General features: G+C 55.2%; 1 protein-coding gene across 1 annotated transcript in view; it reads right to left on the bottom strand.

The window, feature by feature from the left end:
- Positions 1–3,253: 3,253 nt before the first annotated feature.
- The window catches only part of NRXN2 (neurexin 2), a 104,686-nt gene continuing 86,000 nt past the window's right edge, over positions 3,254–21,939 (bottom strand). The window contains 3 exon segments of the mRNA XM_032282940.1: positions 3,254–4,292; positions 16,435–16,513; positions 18,783–19,108. Coding sequence (XP_032138831.1) covers positions 3,406–4,292; positions 16,435–16,513; positions 18,783–19,108 — 1,292 coding nt within the window. The 3' untranslated portion in view covers positions 3,254–3,405.

Here is a 21,939-nt window from a genome sequence, read left to right as displayed (position 1 = left end):
AGATGGAGGAGCCAAGGGAAAAAAGAACCCATAACCACCCCATCGTCTCATCCCCATGGCAGTAGAGACCTCAGGCAGCAAGGATGAGGAAAGTGGCTCAGGACCAACTTTGTCCATTCTCCTGCCTCCAGCCAAGCCCACAGCTCACCCAGAAGGAAGTATGGGAAGAGGCAGCACCAAGCCCCAGGAGCTCCAGATCTGCCTTCAAGAAGGGGCTTCTAACCAGAAGAGCTGGGCACTGGCTGGGCTAGTGTTCCTCCTCCTGGGTGCTTGCATGATGAGGGCAGGTCTGTGAACTCCTTCCCCAAACCCCTGTCCTTCAGAGCCCTGAGGTGGAATCTCCTAACACATCCCTGTGAAGACCACCCACCAAGGAGCCAGGACGCCTGGAATCTCAGCCACCATCAGGCCCTGGACATACCATCAGGGACTGTCTGGGACACTACTGGGGTCACTGCCAGGCCAGCCACACCCTGAGGAGCTTAGCTCAGGCCCAGGTGCTAAGTTCAACATCAGTGGCACAAGATGATACACTGAGAAGCAGGTGACCATCTCTTACTGATGGGTAAACTGAGTCAATGGCTGACTCCAGGAATCTGTCCTCTTATAACCAAGCCCTTGAATGACGGGAACCCTGAGCCACCTTATGCAGAGGGAAAGACAAGTCTCACAGTCATATGGCAACCAGCAGGACTGGGGTCCATTCGTCCAACTCCTGGACTGCCCCTCTTCCTGCCCCCCTACCTGATAGGCTGTCCCCTCTCTTGTTTAGGGTCATTCTAGAAATTTCTGAGGTAAGGATATTCCTTCCCTTCCTAACACCAAGGAACCCTACCTGCCTGTCTTTATTTCTTTGGCTAGTCGTGATGGGAGGAGGGGAATCCGAGCCAAGTCTCTATCCCTTGGTCAGAAAGAATAGCGACAGAGAGATTGTAACCCAGAGATTCTAATCACCAACCCAAGGACAGGATGTCCTAGCAAGATTGCACCAAACCAGGGCCTCTACCAGACTCCCACAGCAGCTTAGAGCTGACCTCAATGATGCTGACTTTGGCTCTGAGACTGTGAGCAGTTGGGGGACAAGCAGGGCCTGAGCCTCACCCCTAGGTGGCTGGATCAGAAGGGCAAGGAGGGGCTGAGTTCATGCAAACCCACACCTGGGGCTCTGCTCTCTCACCCTTGTTAGGACTTTTCAGGAGGAATCTCAAGAGGTCCTAGGGGGCACCATGGTGGGGAGGGTCCTATGACAAAAGCTTCCTTCAGGGATGGAGAGAAGGAAGAGAAGTAGATGAGGCTGACCTCACCTCTAGAGACAAGTGGAGGCTGCTCAGGTCAGGACCTGCCACTCCCACTAAGGGATGCTCCCCAGCTGAAGGGTGGGGCTCCTGCAGGCATGGAGGCAGCCAGGCCTAAAGAGGGACTAGGCTTTTGAACTGCAAAATGCTGCCAGGATGAGTTGGCCAACAGCCAGAGCCCCCTGCAGACGAAGATCAAGATGCAGAATCGGGCAGTGGAGACGGATGGCAAGCCAAAGGTGTGAGGAAGGCTTGCGGAGTGGATGGCTGAGAAGCCGATCGAGGGAGGAGTCCTGAGTGACACAGCAAGGTTGAGCAACGCCCCATGACTGCCACCCTCAAGGTCCATACCCCGCCTCGCTCTCCCCTCCTGACGATCCTGCACATGTGGGTATCTGTCCCTTGCGACTGAAAACTTAAAATACAAACCCAGCTCTTAACACATCCATCTGGACCACGGACTTGTTAGGGTCTCCACCAACAAGTAAACACGGTGGACAGGGTGGCCAGCACTCCTTCCACCTTCAGTCCCAGTAGCTGCCCACAGTCAACCAGAGTGGACTTGGGGGCAGGAAGGGTACCAGGGTCCAAATCCCAAGAGAGGAAAGAGAAAGAACACAGATTCTAGAGTCAGGCAGAACTGGAGGCCACTTAGACTCAGTCACTCATTCACCTCAAGACCTGGGAGCAGCCACTGAAGAAGGTCTCCAAGGCCAGGAATCCCCTCCTCCCTCCAAGGGCTGCTGAAGGATGAGGCAGCATCTGTCCCACACCCAGGTCAGTGCCCGGCACACATGCCCCAAGGTATGAGTCCATTAGCCATCGGGGGCAACCAAGGTCTCCAGAGATCTGCCTGTCTTCCTGAGAAGCTAAGGTCTGTGAACCTGCCAGAGACCAGCCACATTTCCTGCCTGGTCCTCAGCCCAGCAGGGACACAGGACACAGGATGCTGTGAGACAAAAACAAGTCATCCCAGGAACCCAAAGCTACGCTCAGCCCAAAAGTTCGGGAGCGACTTACCAGCTCTCAGCCCAAGCCCAAAGCCAGGATCTAACAGCACCCACCCCAAAAAAACTGCACAGGACCGTTGGAATTTGGAAAGTTTTTGTTTTCTTTTTCCCACACATTTCCGGGGTTGGGGTGTTTTCCAAGACTCAGACACATTTGTTAACAAAGAGAGCAAAAAAACTGGGGGAGCAGAGAGCCCGTGGGCAGAGAAGTGACCCCAGCAGTCTGTGGACAACACCTTGCTCCCTTTTTGCTGCTGCCCGCGCCCAGCGGGTGCCACAGGCTGCTGCTCGTGGAATCTAGAGTATTTGTCTGTAATATATATCTGCATTTGCCTTTCCCCTCCCTCCCACCCCCCACCCCTGCTCCTCCAGCAGCTTCCCCATCAATGCACATCGCCCGGCGGCACACACAGAACAGGCCTTCAGCCAGGCCTGAGCCCCTTCCCTGGGCGGCACCAAGCAGGTGCCTCTCCTGGTGAGGGGAGTTGGGGCACTTGGGGACATGCCCACTGCCCCACCCCACCCACCCACTGGGCCACTCGGGCCCACCCTCCCACCAACTCTGGAAACCCAAAGGGAGGAAAGGAAGGGAGAAACCAGACACACACAAAAAAAAGTGGGGAAGGAAGGTGGGGACAGTGAGACACAGCAAGCCTGGGATGGGGACTGGAGGGCTTGGAAAGAGAAGGAAGGCAGGAGGGACAGAAGGAGGAAGAAGAAAAATTGAGGAAAATTAACAGGACGAGTAGTGGACACTTTACAAAACCCCCAGCCTTCCTTCCCACCCAACCCCACCAAAATAAAACTACGCCCCTTAAAAAAATAAATCAACCCAGGGCTGTAAGCACGTGCCCTGCCTGACAGGCGCAGAGCTGAGAGGGACAGTCAGACCCGGGACTGACGAGGCCGCGCGCGGTGTACGGCAGGAGGAAGGGGACGAGCACGGGGTTTTCCTTTTCTTTTTTTGCGTTTCCTCTTCGTGAGAGAAGCCTGAGGCAGCCAGGGAGAGGGTCCCCAGGCCCCTGGCAGGGAGAGGGCAGCACCCTCCTCCCAGTCCCTCCCAGGAGGGGCAGCTGGCAGTGGGGCAAAGTGCCAGGGGCTCAGACGTAATACTCCTTGTCTTTGTTCTTCTTGGCCTTGCTCGGCGTCTTGGGAGCAGCCGGGGCCTTCTCTTTCACCACTGCCCCATTGCTCTGGGCCGAGTTACTGATGTAGTTCCGGCTCTGATCCACCTGGTAGGAGCCCTCGTCGCGATTGCGGTACTTGTACATGGCGTAGAGGAGGATGAGGATGCAGAGCGCCGCCGCCGCCACGATACCCACCACCATGCCCGTGGTGCTGCTGGACTCCCGGATCACCTCCACTGCGCCCGGCGGGCCCCGCTCCCCAGGCCCTGTGGGGTTGGCTGTGGGCAGATGGGGGAAGCCGGGGGCTGAGGTCACGCCAGGTCGCAGGGGAGGCGGCCTCCGCGGCTCAAAAGACGTGGGGGCCCCGGGCCCCAAGGGGGGGTTCTCCAGCAGGGGCTGAAGCGGGTCTCGGTGGTTCATTTTGCCCGCTGGCAGGTTGGGCGCCGGGGCGGAGGGGTCAAACAGCACCCCAGGGGCACCCGTTGCCCCATCTGTCCTGAGGTTGGGCCGGGGAGCGGGTTTTCGGGGTGACAGGAGGGTGGTGCGGTCCGTGACCAGGGGAAAGGTGGTATAAAAGTCCTCGTCGTCCGTAGGGGGGAGGCTGGAGTCAAAGACCTCCCCGGAGGCGAAGCCCGAGGCCTCGATGGGCTCCTCGCAGTCGCTGTCGTCCCGCTCGGCCTGGCACGGGCCCCCAGAGGGCGGGCGGCGCGCCGCGGGCGGGGGCAGCGTGTCTTGGGTGGCGCCCACGCCCGTGAGGAAGGGATAGAAGGTAGGGGGCGGGGGCACGAAGGGGGATCGGGTGGCCACGGGAGGGGGATCTAAGGAGTCCTCCGTGATAATGGGCAATATTAACTCTCCTCCTAGAACAAGAGAGAGAAGAGAAAAGAGAGGGCGTCAGCGAGGGCCAGGGCGCAGGCGGCCGGCACAGAGAGAGAAACAACAGCCTCACACACCCAAATCGGTTCCAATTGGCTTTGGCGGAGACTAGAGCGGGCCAGGCCCGCCCGCCAGCCGGCCGAGCACTGCGCTTTAAGCGGGCAGCGGCTCAGATGCCCTGGGCACCCCACGCACGGGCTCTGTGACTCTCTGGGTTTTGGTCTTTTGTTTGTCTTAAGAAATCAAAAGGAACAGAAAGGAAAGGAAATTGAAAAGAAACAGAAAAAAAAATTCTACTGGTTTAAGGCTTTAAAAACAGATACAACAGCAGCATTTAAACAAACCTAACGACAATATCTTTTAGGGTTTTTTTTTCTAGATTTTTCTCTTTTTTTTCTTTTTTTTTTTTTTTTTTTTTTTTTTTTTTGCTTTTTTTTTTAAAAAAGAAGATAGCATACCACGGAATTCAGGCAACTTACATCAACAAATAGGCCGTGTGATTTTAGCATGAAGAAAAAAATTACAAACAGAGCTGTGTAAGCGGGTTCTCCCGGAAAAAAATAAGAAAAAACAACTTTTCCGTACAACGTTTTCTGTCTATCTGCTCGGTATCTCCCTCCCTCACTCTCTACTCCCTGCGCATCCTGCATCCTCCTGAACTCTCTCTCCGCCCTCACTTGTCCCTCTCCCCCTCATTCAACACAAAGCTAAACTCTGCACAGGGCAGGCTGGGGCTGAGGAGCGGTTTCCACCACTTAGTGTCAGCATGTCAGGGAGGGAGGAGCAGTGGGCAGAAGGGCTAGGAGAGTAAGGATGTGACAGGCAGCCATGTAGGGATTGCTACATGGGTGAGAGGTCTTGGGAGGGGACGGCCATGGGATGGGGCTTGGAAGGCTAATTGCAGGGTGGCCACGGGAGAGGAGACATTGAAAGTGGGAGATGAGGTGGCCCATGAGGAAGAGTGGGCAGGGAGGAGTTGGACGCACTGGAGCGGGGTCCTGTCCCGTAGGACTCTGGGAGGAGTGGGGAGAAGCCATATGGAGGCAGGGATATGAGGGGACAAGAAGGGAGTGAGGGAAGTGGGCAGGGCCACATGGTTCCTGAGCGAATCCTAACTCCCCAACTTTCGTCTTCACCCTCCACCTCTTACCCCCACTGACTTCCCCCCTCCCCCTCCCCAGAACCCCCATGGGCCGCCAGGACCTGGCCAGGGCTTGACTGCCTCCAGCCCTCTTATTATTGTTAAAACAATAATAAAACAACAGAAAGAAGAAGAAAGCAAAAAAAGAAAAGAAAATACATACACAGCCATCTGGGAGGGAAGCACCTGCTAAATAGGGCCCATGGGAACGAATGGGCTTTGTGATGGGAGAATGGGTCTCTAGGTCTGTTAACTGTAGTCCCTTAGGCAGAAACTGCAATTCCCATCAGCCCCCAAAAGGTGAGAACTATAACTCCCATCAGTCTTTGGAGGAGTGTAGACCACAATTGCCATCAGCCAGTGGGTCAACAACTGTGACTCCCATCAGCCTCCTGGGCCTCCTCTCAAACCAAAATAGTGTAACCCCTGGTTTGGGGTAGAAGGGAGCTGGGGTGGGGCTCTAGGTGGCTAGTGGGAGGACTTGCTCCTCTTGCAGGTGCACCTCTGGGCCTGGCGAGGGCTGGAGGTTTCCTCTCTGGCTCTCTCTTCAGCATAGCCTAAGCCCTGCCCACATCTAACTGTCTCTCACTGATCTCTGCAGGGTGTGGTCTTCATCATGCCCAGAAGTCCCCCAGACCCTCGGTGGTAAAGCACCCCAGGGCCTCCACTGCCAAGTCCCTCCTGCCCCACTGCAGCCTGTTCAATCTGCGCATCTTGGCAATCTTCTCCTGCTCCCCACCCACCCACAGCCCTCTGCCTCTGCACTGAGTTCAAACTCTGGTGCCAACCCTCAGATCACAAGCTCCAGCAATGTTGCAGAGATGTCCTTGGCCACACCAGCCAGCCTGTGGCCAAGACCTTTCCATTGAACTTGAAGCCTTGCTGAGCTCCCCAGGCTGCTCTTCCCACCAGACTCCAATCTCCCCTGGGCAGGGGCTCACCTACACTCTAGATTTTGAAACCCCAGAGCTCCTGCCCCTCCAAAGGCTTGGCCACAATGAAAAACTTGGAGCCAAGAGCAAAGCAGCATGTTTTGTGGGGGTGGGACTATTCGATCCCAGCTTGTTGTGGATGAGAATGCTGAGGCCTGGGTGGGCAGGACTTTCCAAGGTCACCAGCATAGGTGCCCAGCAAGGTGAGTGAGGCTGGGGAAGGGCTAGATCTCATGAGGAGCCCAAGAAAGCCTAAGTCATCCTCCTGATGCCTCCAGGAATCTGCTGGGGCTGCTTGACTCTTGGCTTGGATGCTAATCTGGGAGTTCACACATAAACCTGTTCTGTCACTGAGTTCCTGTGTGACTGTGGGCAAGTTTCTTCCAGAGTCTGGGCCTCAGTTTCCTCATCTATAAAACTGGGGTATTGGGCTCCAGGCCCAGGATGAGGCCAAAGTTTGGCTCTCCTGGGACCTCTAGCCTTTGGATGATCAAGTATGTCTTCCTGTACCCACCTGAGACCCAGATGAGGAAAGCTGCACCCTGGTCCCCAGGTAAGGGGCAAACCCAGCTGTCAGCTCTCAGGGGGAGGGTTGGTGGCCTCTCAAACGGTGGTAACCTGGCAGGTTCCCTCTCTGCATGGACCCTGAGTGCCTCTGGGGTCCTCCCTGCTGGTCCATACCACCGGCCCTCTACCTGACCTTTGCCTTCTATTCAGAACCCCTCCCTGCTGACAGCTCAGTCTGGCCAAACACCTCTTCCAGGCAGAAGATGCTCCCTGCCTTGAGTGCCTCTGACATCACATCCCAATTCTGCCCTGGAAGCATGGCTTTGTACTCACTGCCAGGAAAGGGCCAGTGGCCCGGGTCTCATCTGTCTCCCTAGCCTGGCACAGAGCTGGGGCTCATTATGGTTTTCCAGGAGAAGGGGAACAATATTCCTCGGGCGTTTCCTCTGAGCCAGGCCGGGCTAGGTATCTAGGGAAGGGAGTGGGCGTCTCTCACAGGCCAGAGCAGCTGAGTTCTGAACACCCCGCCCCCTCCACCCTCTTAGGCAGCCGGCGCTGCTGAGAGCTCAACCTGGCAAACTAGCTAGCTCTACAAACTAGCTCCCACCCCAGCTCGCCACCTTCCATCTTAGACTGGCCCACCAGCTGCTGCTGGAAACCCCAGCATCAAGGCTTGGCCTAAGCTGGCTGGCCATAGCTGGGGCCCCAGCAAAGTGCCAGGCCCAGGGCACAGGACCAGACCAGGAGGCCCTTGCTGAAGCCACATCCTGCCCTAGAAGGGCTGACAGGCCAATCAGGGCACAGAGCTCGGCCCTCTACCAACCTGCTGTCCCCTAGCTGGGCAAGGACACGGGGGGCTTCAGGCCTTGGACTACAGACAAGTCTTGCCCAGCCTGAGCCCCCTACAACCGTTTGCCCCAGCTCAGCCCTTGGGACACACAGGCTCCTCAGGTCCCCCTTCTGCAGCTTTCCTCTGCCCCTAGGCTCCTCCCAGGACTGCTCATATTGGTCTCTTGCCCCTCCAACCCCAGTTGCTTTCCGGTCTCCGTATCTGGGTCCCAGCCCTGTCCCTGCATCCACAGCTTCTCTGGGGCTTCCCTGGGCCCTTCTCTGCCCAAGGCTTTGATGGCACCACCTCCTGAGGTGTCCTCCCCTCACCCACACCCCCACACTGCCATGATTCCTCCTCGATGCCTTCTTCTTATGGTAGCCCCTGTCTCCCACATGGCTTCCTCCCTGTTTCCTCTCAGTGCCCCATATCCCACTTCCTCTTCACGAGACAACAGGCTCTGGAAAACCCATGAGAACGCATGAGGACTTCCTGGGCTCACTTAACCCGGCCTAGGCTCTGCAGCAGTCAAGTCACACCTAACCTAGGTTGCTGGGCTTTCCCAGGTCACACACCAGTTCAGGAAGGATCAGAAGGGGCTGCCCTGGTGAGGAGACAGCAGGACCTGAAGGAGGAGAGAACCAGGCCCCTCAGAGACTCCTCTCTGCCAAAAGTCCAACCACTGCCCGTGGTGCTGGGCTTTGTGGGTGCAGACTCACAATGACTTATGGTCCAGTTCTACACCAAGGATGCATCCTGGAATGGGGTGCTCCTAGGAGCCAGCAGAGTCTGGTAGGACCCCAGGCAGCCTCCTGCCTTTCCCCCACTTCAGGCAGCTGCAGCATTTGGAAAATACTCACAGGTGCACACTTAACACAGATGCCACTGCCCACCCAACACTCCTCTGCATCCTAAGAAAAGCTAAATTTCTGTGCATATCAGTCCCACTTACTAGAGAATGCCATCCCTGACCAGGGATACCACCAGCCATTCCTAATCTCCCCTTCCTCCCCAACTCTCCTTCCTCTGGGGGCTGCTGGCCCAACATACTGAGGCCCTTCTGCCCTTAGGGCATAGAGGGCCCCTGACTGGAAATCTACTCAAGAACCCCATGAGTAGAGTAGGTGTGCCCAGCCCCAAAGAGAAGTCAGAACTGAGACTGCACGTGTCCGAGACTAAGCAGTGAGCTGGAGGCCCTGCTTAGGCTGTGAGGGGCAAGAAAGCCAGCAGCCTACAGGGCATTTCGTGGGGGTTAGAAAAGACAGTTCTATGTGGACATGACCCTGCGGTGTATGACTTCACAAACAGTACCTTTGTGCAAAATTGGAAAAAGGATTCTCTCCTCTCAATGGACACAGTCCTGTTTGGGTGCCCAGGACACACAGCTGAGCAAGCAGAGCCCTGGCCAGACGTCACCCCCTACTCGCCTGTGTAAGCAGAGGACAACCTGTGCCCTGTGTGTGTGGTGCCCTGAAGGACGGTACCCCACCTTACCCACAAGAACCAGTGCAACAGGGGCAGAAGCCAGGGTATTTCAAGGTAAGAAAAATATGGTATATTGTGGCATACACACACACACACACACACACACACACACAGGGTCTGTGTTTCTGTGCCCCAAGCACACGTGTGCAGGCATGTACATGAACCTAGATGGATCTGAGCATGAGTGTGGTATGTGTCAGTGCATGGACCTCTGGCTTGCATGTGCCTGCTAGCCACTGAGTGTGGGTCTGAGTTCTGTGTGCACATGTGCATATGTGAATGTGAACATGTGAGGGCACCACATTCATCTGAGCACCAGTGGTGCACCCCAGGGAACACATCCTGTACCAAACTCATTTTCCCCTTCTCCTGGGCAGCAAGGCTACATTTCCCAACATCCCTTGTGAGTAGGCCTGGTGCGTGACTGAGTAGTGAGCACTGCCAGTACCAGTCCCCCAGCAGTCTCCTGGGTGCCACCTTTCATGCCCCTTCTCCTGCAGTGACCTTGGAAATCACATATTGAAAATGGAGGCGCCACAGATGGATGGAGTGTGGATTCCTAAAGCACCCTTTGCAACAGATCCACCTGCTGATCAGGCACACCCAGGTAGGGTGAGTGAGAGACTTCTCTTGAATTAACTACGGAGATCCGGGGCTTATCTGTTACAGAAACAAATGTTACTTTAACTAACATAGACACTGGCACCAGAAATGGCTGTCACGATAACACAAACCTGAGGAGGCACTCATGACCATCCAAGGCGTGGAGGCTGGAAAGATGAAGCCCACGTAATTCAGTGGCAAAGTATGTGGTACACACCGTTGCTCATGAGGACCTGGAGGATAGGCACCTGCCTGTGGCGTCTGGGAACTGAGGGAAAGGGCTGGGAAAGGCCAGTGACCATAAGGCTTCTATGTTCTGCTTTGAGCGACATACTACAAGGAGGAGACCAAGAAGGCAAGGAACACGAGGAGGCAAGAATTGTCTGGTTTGCAAGCAGAAATGAAAAGAATACAGACAGCCCAGAAATCTGCATCCAAAAGTCAGAAGAGGCCACTGCTTCCAAACAGTAAGACAGAAAAGTGAAAAAGGCTTTCAGAGACAATAGCCCAGTAAAGCTTCTCACCCAAATAAGGACACTCAGCCTTGTTCAAGGATCAGATTTAGGGGGTGCCCCCCCACCTACTGTTTCAAACATCCTCAAGACAGTCACCACAGTATTAAGAGAAAGCGGCATGGGGGCGGAGCAACAAGGAAATAAGTGAGGCTTGAGAATTCTATCTAGGTGTGGTTACTTGGAACCATTAGAATCACCCTTGAGCCCCAAATCTGCATGAGCAGGGGTGGGCTATCATGCTATAGCACCCCCAAGGAGAACGTGGTTCCCAACACCCACTTCAGACACAGACATGGAGAAGAAGGACTGGGAGGAACTTCCCAGAGGGGAGAGCCAGGGACCCCAGACAAAGGATAGGGGAGTCTCCCCCAGAGAGCAGAGTGTCTCCCAGGGTTTAATGAAGAAACTTCCCCCACTGCAGGGGCAGAGCCTGGCCTGCCTGCCTGATGGATTTCCTCAGTGCGAGCAGCACACATTGACCTATGGGAATCTAGGCTGCTATGTTTCTTCCATTTTTCCCCTTTTTGCCAGAGAGGTCGTATTGCGGTTGTCGTCTCTGCCCCACCACTGTATTCTGGGTGTGTGTTGGGCTGTGGGAGCAGTGAGATAAATTATCCATTTAGTTCCTGGGCATCCAGATCACATATGGGTCCCATTCCAGAGGAGCCAGGTCTGGACCAGATGGAGTGGGCCATCATCTCCCAGACATCATCAGCTTTGAGATGAATGCCTTAACTGGTTGGGACTTTGGGTGGTCTCCCTTGGGGAGGGGTGGGTGTATCATGGGGGATGAGGAAGAGTGATACAGATCCTTGATGACTCACAGGTAAGCCAGTGACAAATAATTCACTAGCTGGTCCCCAGATCTGTTTCTGCTTCCTCCTGAAAGGTACAGGAAGGCCATACCTTACAGCCTTCCTTAAAGCTAGGTTGGGCCCCATGACGGAACTCCAGGCAACAGAATGTGTGCAGGAGCTTGGGCGCCTCTCCCAGGCCTGGCCCATAAAACCTTCCACTTCACAACTCCATGCCAGGTCCCCTTCCACCACAACTTGGGAAGTCACCTGTTGAAGATGGTGCAGTCACAAGACGGAAAGGGACCAGGTCCTGAGTCAACACTTGGAGAAGAATGGTCCACCAATCAGGAACACTTGTTTGTAACTTACATGAATGAGAAATACATTTCTATGTGTTAAACCATGGATGTTGTGGCTTTGTCTATTTTAGCAGCTAGTGCTATCTTGAGACCCTCTTGGAATCCAAACACACTGTGCTTCTGTGGGTCTGGGCAAATGTGTCTGTGACTCTGTGGAGTGAAGCCTGCCTGTGCCTCTGAGGGTCTCATTCACATGTGCAGGGGGGCAATGCCTCAGGAGGGATGCTTGCAGGGAGTAAGTGCAGGAGGTTGCTTCTGTGGGTCTCAGCACACGTGTGCATGAGTGAACCTGAACAACACGTGTGTATGTATGTGCTCTTGTAAGTCTAAACAACTGTGTGTACTTAACTGGATGGGAGCACACAGGCATACAGGCATGCCTTGTACTGTGTCTGAACATGTGTGCATACCCTACAGGTCTGAAAATATATGTGTGTCCTGTGTGCCACTGCATGGGTACCTTGGAGCAGAGAAGTGCACCTGCACAGGCCAATGTAGGCCTGATTGTGTGTGTGTGTGTGTGTGTGTGTGTGTGTATGCATGCCTCCGTGAAGGTCTAAGCACATAAGCTTGCATGTCTGTGGGTATGTATGTACATATGTATTTTTCTGTGAGTGTGAACCAGTATGTTTGTTTCAGCAGATGAGCATGTATGTGTACACTGCTGTGGCACTAGACACATGAGTGGGCATGAAAGTATGAGCTTCTATAGGTGTGAGGTTGGTGGGAGAGGTGCCGGTCTGTGAAGCTGAACAAATTGTGTGTGTGTGTAGAACCCTGGGATGAGCACACAGCCTGCCTCTGAGAATGGTCACACCTGAACCCTTGTGAGTCTTAGTCCCCAGGTGCACCTTTGTGTAGCTGTGGGCATGCCTCAAGGGGACTGGATGCACATGCTGGTGAATGAGTACACCCCTCTGCAGAAATGTATGTGTGCATCGTCGTAAGGATACTCACACACATATCTCTGTGAGCCTGGTCATGGATATGCATTTCTGTGAGTACATGTGTGTGTACATGTGCACTGTGGTAGGTCTAAGCACACTGTGTACTTGCCTGATCTGAACATGCATAAAGGTATCTGTGGTTCTGAAACACATGCGAACATCTGCAGGTCTGAACGCAGGTGTAGGATTCTGTGGTCTGAGCACGTGTGTGTATTACACAGGTGGATCTGTACATGCGTGTGCCTCTGAGCTAAGCATAGATGTATAATCTGTGAGTCCGAGGATGTGTCTCAAGGCATATGTCTCACTGGATCTATGCACATATGCAAACACACTCAGGTTTGAACACAGATATGTGTGGCCTGAGTGTCTGCAATATGCAAGTCTGTCTCTGGGTCTGAACGTGTGTGTGTGATTCTGAACATTCACCATCAGTGTCAGTAGATGTGTGTGAGTGTGCCTTAGTGGGTATGAGCATGCATGTACACATAGCTCAGAGCACATGCAAGTGGCTGGGTAAGTTTGAGACACACAATATGTGTGTGTGCCTTGGTGCAACTGAACACATGTTGCAAGTAACTCTGGGAGCTGAGTAGGTGCACACCTGTGCATCTGAGCACCTCTGTGGGTATTTTTGGAGCTCTAAGCATATACATGCCAGAGCTGGTAGCTCTGAGTGCATGTGTGTGCTTTTGTGAGACTGTGTATGTGTGCCTGAGTTTGTGCTTCTATGAGTCTCAAACGTGTATAGCTGTGTGTATGGACTTCAGGGGGGCATAAGCACATACATGTCTCTTGGAGTCTAACCATGTGTGTGCCTCTGTTGGTCTGCGTACAAATGGTTGTGCTCTTCTAGGTTTGAATGGGTGTGTGTGTGTGTGTGTGTGTGTGTGTATGGAAGTGGGCCCATGTGAGCTTGCTGGTGAGTGTGTAAATGTATGTGCAGAGCTGTATGTGTGCATGCCTCTGGTCATATATGTGCATACAGACACTGCCTCTGTGGGTCTCAGCCTATGTGTGCCCTTCCTACATGTCTCAGGTTGTGCAAAGTCAGATTCCCTCAGGGGCCAGGCCCAGAACACAATGTGTGGGTTGGGCCAGCTGAGACAACTAGGAGTGGGTCACATTACCGATGGTGCACGCGCCCCTAAAGGCACTCCCATTCGAAAGCCAATCACAGCTAAAATAACCGTGTAGATGACAGTCTCACCATGCAAGGGAGAAAGCATGGGCCAGGGTCTGTGGAGGAGCTGAGGTTAGGGAAAAGGGTGGAAAGGTACGTAGGAATGATCCCAGACCCAGGGATGAGGATCTGCAAGGTGGGAGAGGTAAAACACCCTAGGGTCTCCAGCCAGGCTGCCCCCACCTCTGACACTGGAGCCAAGGGAGGCCTGGCCATCTGCTGGAGAAAAGCCTCCTTGCACTGGGGGCCTGGGAAAGACTCTGGCTGAGAGGCTCTGGGAGGCATGGCATGGTCTACATCAGCCTGGGAGACCCTGGAGTCATTTTGGTCCTTGCCTGGTCTCCCACTGGGATGATGAGGATCCATCGTTAAGCCTTTCAGAGTGTGCAAATGTGAATGTGTAAGCATACATGACACAGGTCTGGGGGAGAGGCTGTGGCTTCCAGTGGTTTCCTCTGGGAGCACCAGTGTGCACTATGCCCTCCCTCCTGGCCTTGTTTTTAAAGCTGGGTGCTGGGCTGGCTACCAGCCCCTCCTAATCCCAGGCTTCTAGACCTCCTCCACCCTTCATTCTCTACTTGCACCTTTTTCCAAGAGGGTGGCTCAGTGGTCAGTGACCTCACAGATTCCTGACTGTGGACCAGCTGACTGCCTGCTTTCAGCTCCTCCTCACCCGCTGCCCTAATGCAGCCTAAAAGAGCTCAGGCCACCAATGCACCCATTCAGTATCAGACCCAGGCCCCTGACTAGACTCCAAGCCAGGGCTTGGAGGCTAGAACTTCGATGGACACAGTATGGCCCAGGTAGGGTCCAGCGTGCACTTCACATCCCTACATGGTGACCATCTGGCCTTAGATAGCCCTCCACAGGGTTCAGGGAAAGCAGGGATGACTCCTGTCTCCCAGGAGTTCCTGTCCCAGAGTGTGTGAACATGGGCACCTGTGTGTAAACACATGTGGTGGTGCCACTCACTGCCCTTTCCTCGTGACCCACACAGACCATTGTCCCCAGAGCCCCATCCCAGGGCTTTCACGGGGCCACTCATTACAGCCACTTTCAGCAGACCTGGGCTAGCAGTGCTGTGTTGGCCACAGGAGCCACCAATAAGTGCCTAGAGCTCAGAGCAGTGAAGCAGGGCAAGGGGTGCTGTGTGTTGAAGCCGCCAGATGCCCAGAACCCCCCAAAGCAATGGAGGCATTGGAATGTGCATCCCTGAGCCAAGATCACCTCAGGGGAAGAAGTGACATCAGTGAGCAGAGAGGCCTCCTAGAGTGAAAGGCATCTAACCCAGAAAGCACAGGCCCTGGGCTATGGAAGGGGAGGCCTTTCTGGCCCAGCAGCTGGCAGCTTCCCTGAATGTCCATGGGCCCAGGCCCATGGGAGTGACCTCTCTTAACTCTAGCCTACTTGGGAGACATGGAGGGCAACTGGGCTTCGGCTTCTGGGTCTGGGAGCCTGTGCCCCAGAAACCCCTCTGCCCTTGGTTTTTTGAAGCTGAGTCTCTGCCCCAAGGCTCCACAGGCCATGTTATGGTCCTGCTCCGTCCACACTCCTTCCAGGGCCGGGGCCCACCCTCAGCCTAAACGTCTTCTCTGGAGCTGGGAATGTCTTTCCAGAGCAGATTCACAGGATGTACCAGGGCATACTGCCCACCTCCTGGCCACATTATCTCCCCCAATCCCGCAAGCACCTGCCCCAGTCTCCAGCCTTCTGGTACCAACGAGCCAGGTGCCACCCATTACAAGGTAATGGGGAGAAGTCTCCAGCAGCCCAAGCGAGAAATGTGGGTGGCCCTCCACTCCCACAGACTGATCTGGCAGCCACCAAGGCCCACGCTCCTCCACTGGGAAATCTGGCCACATCCAGTCCTTTCTCTGTTCCCTCTGCCAGCCTCAAGTATCCCACCCTCCCCCAGCTGCTCTTGGCCACCCCCAACCTGCTCAAATGAGCAGCCTTGGCACTTGCTGCACCACTCCACACCCCACACTTCTCAAGCAGCACTCAAGGCCCACCCCCGCTTTGCCAGCCTGGTCTCTCTCTGTGGCTGCACCCTTGGCTCCAGCAAGAAGTATTAAGCAGAGGCCTAGAAAGCACCCCTGGCCCCAGAGCCCCAGGTCCTAGGAAGCCTTCCCTCCCAGCCCTGCTGTCCTCCTACAGCAGCTCCCCAACTAGAAACCGGGCCAGGCCTCAGGCCCTAATCTTCCCCAGCAGACCACAAGTCTGGTCTAGGGGGGATCTCCCACCCAGCACACTATCAGATTCAGAGCAGTCACTGTGTAGCAACTGCCCCATCTTGGCCTGGCAGTCCTGGCAGCGTCCACTTTGGGAACGCTTCAGACAGAGCCCAGGACACCTCCTGGCACCCAGGAGAAGAGGAGGGCCCAGGATACAGCAGAGATCTCCTCTACTAGTGGCCTAGAGAGCACCAGGCCTCAGGGGCAAGCAGGAGTTGTGGTTCTGCAACCAAAAGCTGATGGGAGTTGTAGTTCCTAACCCATGTTCACCCTCCCCCACCCCAAGGACTCATGGGAGCTGCAGTTACTTATCTTTCTAGGGAAAAGTCTCCCTCCTGTCCCAGCACCCCTTGGCTCTCAACCCTAGGATCCCAAGCTATGGACCTCACTATGTCTGAGGGGCTGGGAACCAAAAGGAATCCTGCCAGAGAGCATTTGAGGGCCTGGGAGGATATTAGGCAGTGGGAAACTATCAGGGAAAGCTAAGGCCTGGCAGCAGGCCCTGGGACTTGGGCCAGGTGACAGGGACAGTCGCCCCCCTCCCAGCAGCGTCACAGAGGGCCCCGGGGCAGGGGAGGGGGGAAAGGCACTCACCAGTACTGGGCTCACACTCCTCCAGGTCCTCATCATCGCTGGGACACTCGGCTGAGGCTACCAGGAGGTCATCTGTGTTCTAGAGGATGAGAAAAGGGGTGGGGAAAGAGAGGTTCCAGGCAGGTCAGCAGATCCCACAGCCGCCATTTCAGATGCGTGGTGGCACAGGGGATGCCCCTGGGCTGAGATGGACCAGGCTGGTCTGAGTCCCAGCCCTCCCATCTCTTGCTGGCTGATCTTGGGCCTCCATTTCCTGCTATGCACAGGGAGCTTCCCAGCAGCAGCCCTGCAGGTTTTCATGGCTTCCGAGGGTCAATGAAACAGTACACATGGTGCTTTTTATTTCTGGGAAGTAAGGAGAGTGGATACGAGACTTTAACCTGCAGGGCCAAGGCAAGAGGGTCTAGGATGCCTCGGTACAGGGGTGCCGGGGAGGCAAGGCCCTACGGGGTGGAGCCTACAGAAGCCAGCATAGGCAAAACAGGGACAGGACCTGGAGGGGTTTCCTGGCTCTAGCTTCACCACTCCATCACCCCTCATCTCTCTCCCAACTCCCTTTCCTGGAGCCTGAGAGAACCGGCCTGCACACAATAATTAGGGCTGTGGTTTCCATAACAACAGGAGTCGACTTTGTCAGCATTTTCTCTCCTACTGATTGCAAAGAAAGAAAATCTCCAAGATGAGTGAGTGTAAGGAGGAGGGGGGCGCACAGCGGGTATGAGGAAGGAGACCCAAGGAGGGAAACTGAAAGTCCAGGCAGGAAAGGAGCCCGAGAAACTCCGGGATGGGGAGGAGAGGGCCAGGCTGAAGGCCAAGATGAGCAGGGTTGAAAGGGTCATAACTTGCCTCCTCCCCAGCCCCTGATCTTCAGACTGGACAGCCCTCGCTCACCCAAGAACAAGGTGGGGCCTGGAGGACCCAGCTCCCTCTGCATTCTTGCCCCCTAGGCACCAGCCTCCATCTTGGGCTTCCCCACCACAGCAATGTCTCCTGGACCCTCACCTCTCTCTTCCACCAGGATGATCTGCCCATCACCCTCCCACTGAGACCAGACAGCCCCTCTTCCCCTATGATTCGGAGGGCATTGGACATGGTGGGTACCCAGCCTTGGGTAGAGCCCAGACCTTTCCCCCAGGGCTCCCTGCCCCCTAGGGGTAAACTCTTCAGGTCCCCTCAGCTTTCTTGGCAGAGAGGAAGTGGGTACAGGCTTATCTCTCTGATCTGGATGGCCCCAGCTAGCCTAGTCCCAGGCTTCCTGAAGCACAGACTGGCAGGGAGGAGGGGCCTGGAAGCACACAGAGTCCACCCCTCAGAGGGAGAAGCTGAAGACAGACTGGCGGCACAGGGAGGGGCACATCCTCATGGCCACCCCCAGATCCTGCCCTCACCCTGGAAGGACAGAGGGTGCCCAATAGCCACAGGCTGTCGGACAGGATGATGGGAGAGAAGGGGTGACACCAAGGCCTTCATGCCAGGCATGAGCTCCGTGCTAATGGTCAGAGCAGGCACGGGAGGCAATAACTAGAAAACAGCCCAGCGTGGGCTACCTTAGGAAGTCACACAGGCCTGTCCTGCTCCAGCGGAGCCCCATTCCCCAGAGGCAGCCCCTCCAGTCCTGCCCCATCACTAGGGCTTGACCTGACCCAAGAAGCACCTGAGCAGGGGAGGTGAGCAGCAGGGAACTGTCTGCACTGAGACCCCCTCAGACCCACTGAGATGACACTGGAGCCCCTGACTTGTGGTGCCTGCTCACAGTCACATGGAGAGGGCTCATAAAGGCAATGGACCTGCAGGTAGGGCTTTCCCACTGCAGGGACCCCAGAACAAAAGGACAGGTTACTCCTAGCTTCCACCAGCCTCTGGAGGGGGGCTGCCCACACCAGGTGACTGCATCCAGCCCTCCCATACTGTCACCTCTGCCCACAGCAGGGCCATGTCTGGTATCATCCATCTCCCACTCTGCCCACACAGAACACTAGGCATGGCCTTCACTGGGGAAGCAGAAGGAGCCATTCCACTCTCACCCCGAGTCCAGACTTCATCTCTCTTAGGTAGGGTGGTCTTCTCTCATATAACTGGGCCATCAAACTCCTCCCCAAATCTGGGAATGGTCCCTCTAGAAATAGTGGTCATCCCCACATCGCAAGATACCTGGTCATTAAGGTGAAGGCCACTTCCTGCAAGGTCACCTTGCCCATTGCCATGGCAACAAGGTCAGAGACAGCAGCCTCCAGGATCCCAATGACCCCTTGGACCCTCATCCTAGGCACCACTACTGTGGCTATGCAGATATCAGCCCCATCCCCACCTATCCCTACCCTAATCCACCAACCAGAGTGGGGCCTTACCTGGGTGGTGCTGTCCCTCAGCGTGGGGGAGCGGCCCCGGCGTGTGGTGGTAGTGGCCATGGTGGTGGTAGTCTCCATGATAGTGGTGGCCATGTCGGCCAGCAGGGTAGTGGCCGTGGTCTCCGCACTGAGTAGCACGGACGGCCCCTCCCCCACCAGGCGCAGGTGACCCTCGGTCCGCACATTGGGGTCGCTCTCGGCGGCCAGCGCCAGCACCTTAAGCCCATTGTAGTAGAGGCCGGACACCTGGCCCTGGAAGGGACGGCCCTGATCCCGGCCCCCGATCTTGATGGCAGCCTGGCTGTTGAAGATGGTCAGCTGGCGGCCTGGGGGGAGGGGAAAGGGGTGACACAGGAGGGGCAGGCAGTGAGGAGGAACCAGGAAGGGAAAGGAAAAGAGAAGGAAGCCAAGGAGAGGAAAAAAGAATGGAGGAGGAAGCCAGCAAGGGAGGAGGGGACGGGGAAAAATGAAGAAGGGGCAGACAACCAAAGGGAAAGTCCTTGTCAGCCACAGCCCCTAGCCCAGCCAGGTGGGGACCCCAGAAGGGGAGGGCACCCAGGGCATACACTGGCTGGGAAAGGGGAGCCCAGCCCCTCCTCCCCACCATGTGCAAAGCCTTCCCGCCTTCCCCAGTCCCTCTCCTCTGCAGCTCCAAGGCCATCGCCCTTCTTCATCCTCTTCCCTCAATCCATCCCCATCTTCTCCCTCTGCTTCCCCACACATCCTGCCCCAGTGTCCAGCCCCAAGCCATGAAGCCATGGAGCCCTTGGAAGAGGCAGAAGAGGAGACAAAGAGGCAGAGACAAAGGAGGCAGCTGCCAGGCCAAGGTGGAGTCAGTGCATGTGAGAGCGGAGAAGGAGGTGAGACAGTATGATGGTGTGTGGGAGCAGCAATCTGCCCAGGCTGGCCTCCCACCTACAACCAGGCCCTCTGACCCCTGGCCAGGAACCCCTCTCTTCTCCTGGACTGCCAAGGCCCAGCACTGCCTGGGACCAGGCCCTGGAAAGCCAAGCCCTTCCTCCCCACCTAGATGTGCAAGCACAGAAATGAAAAATGTTAAAGGGACCTTGCTTCGCTCACTGACAGCCAAAAAAACCCGCTCCAGCTCCAATCGCACCCCGCACTCAGCAGTATGACACCTCAGAATTCCCAGCTGGGTGGGGTTGGGCTGTTCTGTTTGTTTTTAGTGGATCTGGGGGTCAGTTTAACCCTCTGAGTTTGTTGTTTTGGTTTGGTTTTTAGAAAAGATGTTTATTATGTTTAAGTTTAGATTTAACTTTGGTTTTGGTGCTGCTTATTTTTTGTGGGGGAGGGGTTGGGCAGAGGGCCTACTACATTGCCCCATCTCCCCCGGAACCTTCAGCTGCTGGCACTGGGGGTTTTAGACCTGGCTTAGCCCTTGTTAGCCTCTGGTTAGTGCCTCGTTAAAGATCTGGTTTAGAGTTAGGTGCCCATAAGCCTTGCCCCCAAAACCTGGGCTGAGGACAGTCCAACTTGTGAAGCCCACACCCTCTTTGGAAACAGGTTCTCTGGAAAACCCAAGGCCTCTGGGACATCCAAACATCCGTCCAGCCTCTGGCCAATGATGGGCACTGGTGTGTCTCCCCAGTCCCCACTCAGCCTTCCTTCCCCCTCCAGCACCCTCCCACCGCCTACTCAGGTAAGGACAGCCCTAGGGCAGCAACACCCATTACCAATGGCCAAGAGCCCAAGAGGCAAAGGATCGGTGATGGCAGCTCTGGGACAGGCCCTGGAATACCAGACCCAGACAGGCCCAGGAAGACCTCTGCATCCAAGTCCATTCCCAGACATAAGACTCATGAGGAAAACAAAGGAGAGAAGGGTCACCATGGTCAAATGAGTTGGGGAAGCAAACATTTCACCATCGAACAGGTTTCTTTCTCCAAGGGCTTCTCAGAGCCTGCATTAAACTAATGCACACATGCATTTCCAAGAGGAAGAAACAGGATTCAGCACTTCCCAAACTCATTCTACCACAACTTTCTCTATTGTGAAGCATCTCGTGGGACTGTTTCACAGGACATACTTTGGAACTGGAAAATAGATTCATCCAATAAATATTTATTAAGCATCTACCATATGGTCAGGCACTGACAGTAAAATATTCCCTCCAAGCATCCCCAGACCTTGTCTTGGGATACCTTCCTGATGTTTCTTTCCTCTCACCCTCACAACATGCCTGTGAGGTGGGCTGAGTAACCATCACTGTCCTGTCTTACCGAGAAGAGAACTGAGTCTCAGCAAGAGGAAGTACTTGGCTAAGGCCACACACAAAAAGTGAGTTCCTTCTTTCACACTTTGAGAATCATCTATCTAGCCCACTGGGTTATTTTCTAGAAGAGGAAAGTCAGACCTAAAGGGAAAGGGAAAGAGGCCCCTGGCTCCCCATCATCTTAACCACAACTCCTCCCCCAACCCCCAATAAGGCCTGTCCAGCTCTCCCTGCCCTTGGCGTCACAAGTTGTCCCAGCCTCAGCCCAGCCTGCTCCCTTGGCCTCTCTGATTCTGGAAGAGGGAGGTGGGTAATGGAGAGGAAGCCACAGTGTTAGTAAACTTGTTCCCTGTGGCCCCTGGCCCCATGCGCCAGGAACTCCTCAAAGGGTTAAAGTTCACCCCGCTGGAGAGAACAGCCCAGTGTGGCTGGGGGCTGTAGGTTTTAGCGATGTCTGTTACAGTCCCTTTAACTTTTTGTCCTGTTATGGGTTTATCACATCTGGTTATCAGCAGATTTAGGCCCCACAGGTGTGGGGGGCTAGAAGTTACATTTGGGGGTTTTAATTGGGGAAGTCCCCTGTGGACATTTAAAATCACAGTTATCAGCTGGTTAAGTGGAGGTTTAACAGTTCTACTTCCCCCCTAGAGTTTAGCCTTAGAGGTACAGAGCTCGCCCGCCCCCAAATGGAATGGGATGGATTTGCCCTTGGTCCCCAACTTCCCTTGGTGACAAGAAGCCTTCCCTCTCACATCCAGCAGCACCTCACCACACTTGGGCCTCCCAAGGGGCTTAATGGGTCTTCCTCATCAGCCAAGAAGGAATAGAAATCCCTATGGGCCCACCACTTCCTGTCCTGCCTTCTTTAGTCTCTCCTCAACTTCTCAGAGGCCTTCTGGACTAAGGTGGGCCTGTTCCAGAGAT

The sequence above is a fragment of the Sapajus apella genome, unplaced genomic scaffold, assembly GCF_009761245.1.
Source record: "Sapajus apella isolate SASKATOON/1434 unplaced genomic scaffold, GSC_monkey_1.0 scaffold14, whole genome shotgun sequence".
In the NCBI taxonomy this organism is placed as follows: domain Eukaryota; kingdom Metazoa; phylum Chordata; class Mammalia; order Primates; family Cebidae; genus Sapajus; species Sapajus apella.
Note: the sequence above shows the minus strand (reverse complement) of the source record. Positions and strands in the feature narration are given on the sequence as shown.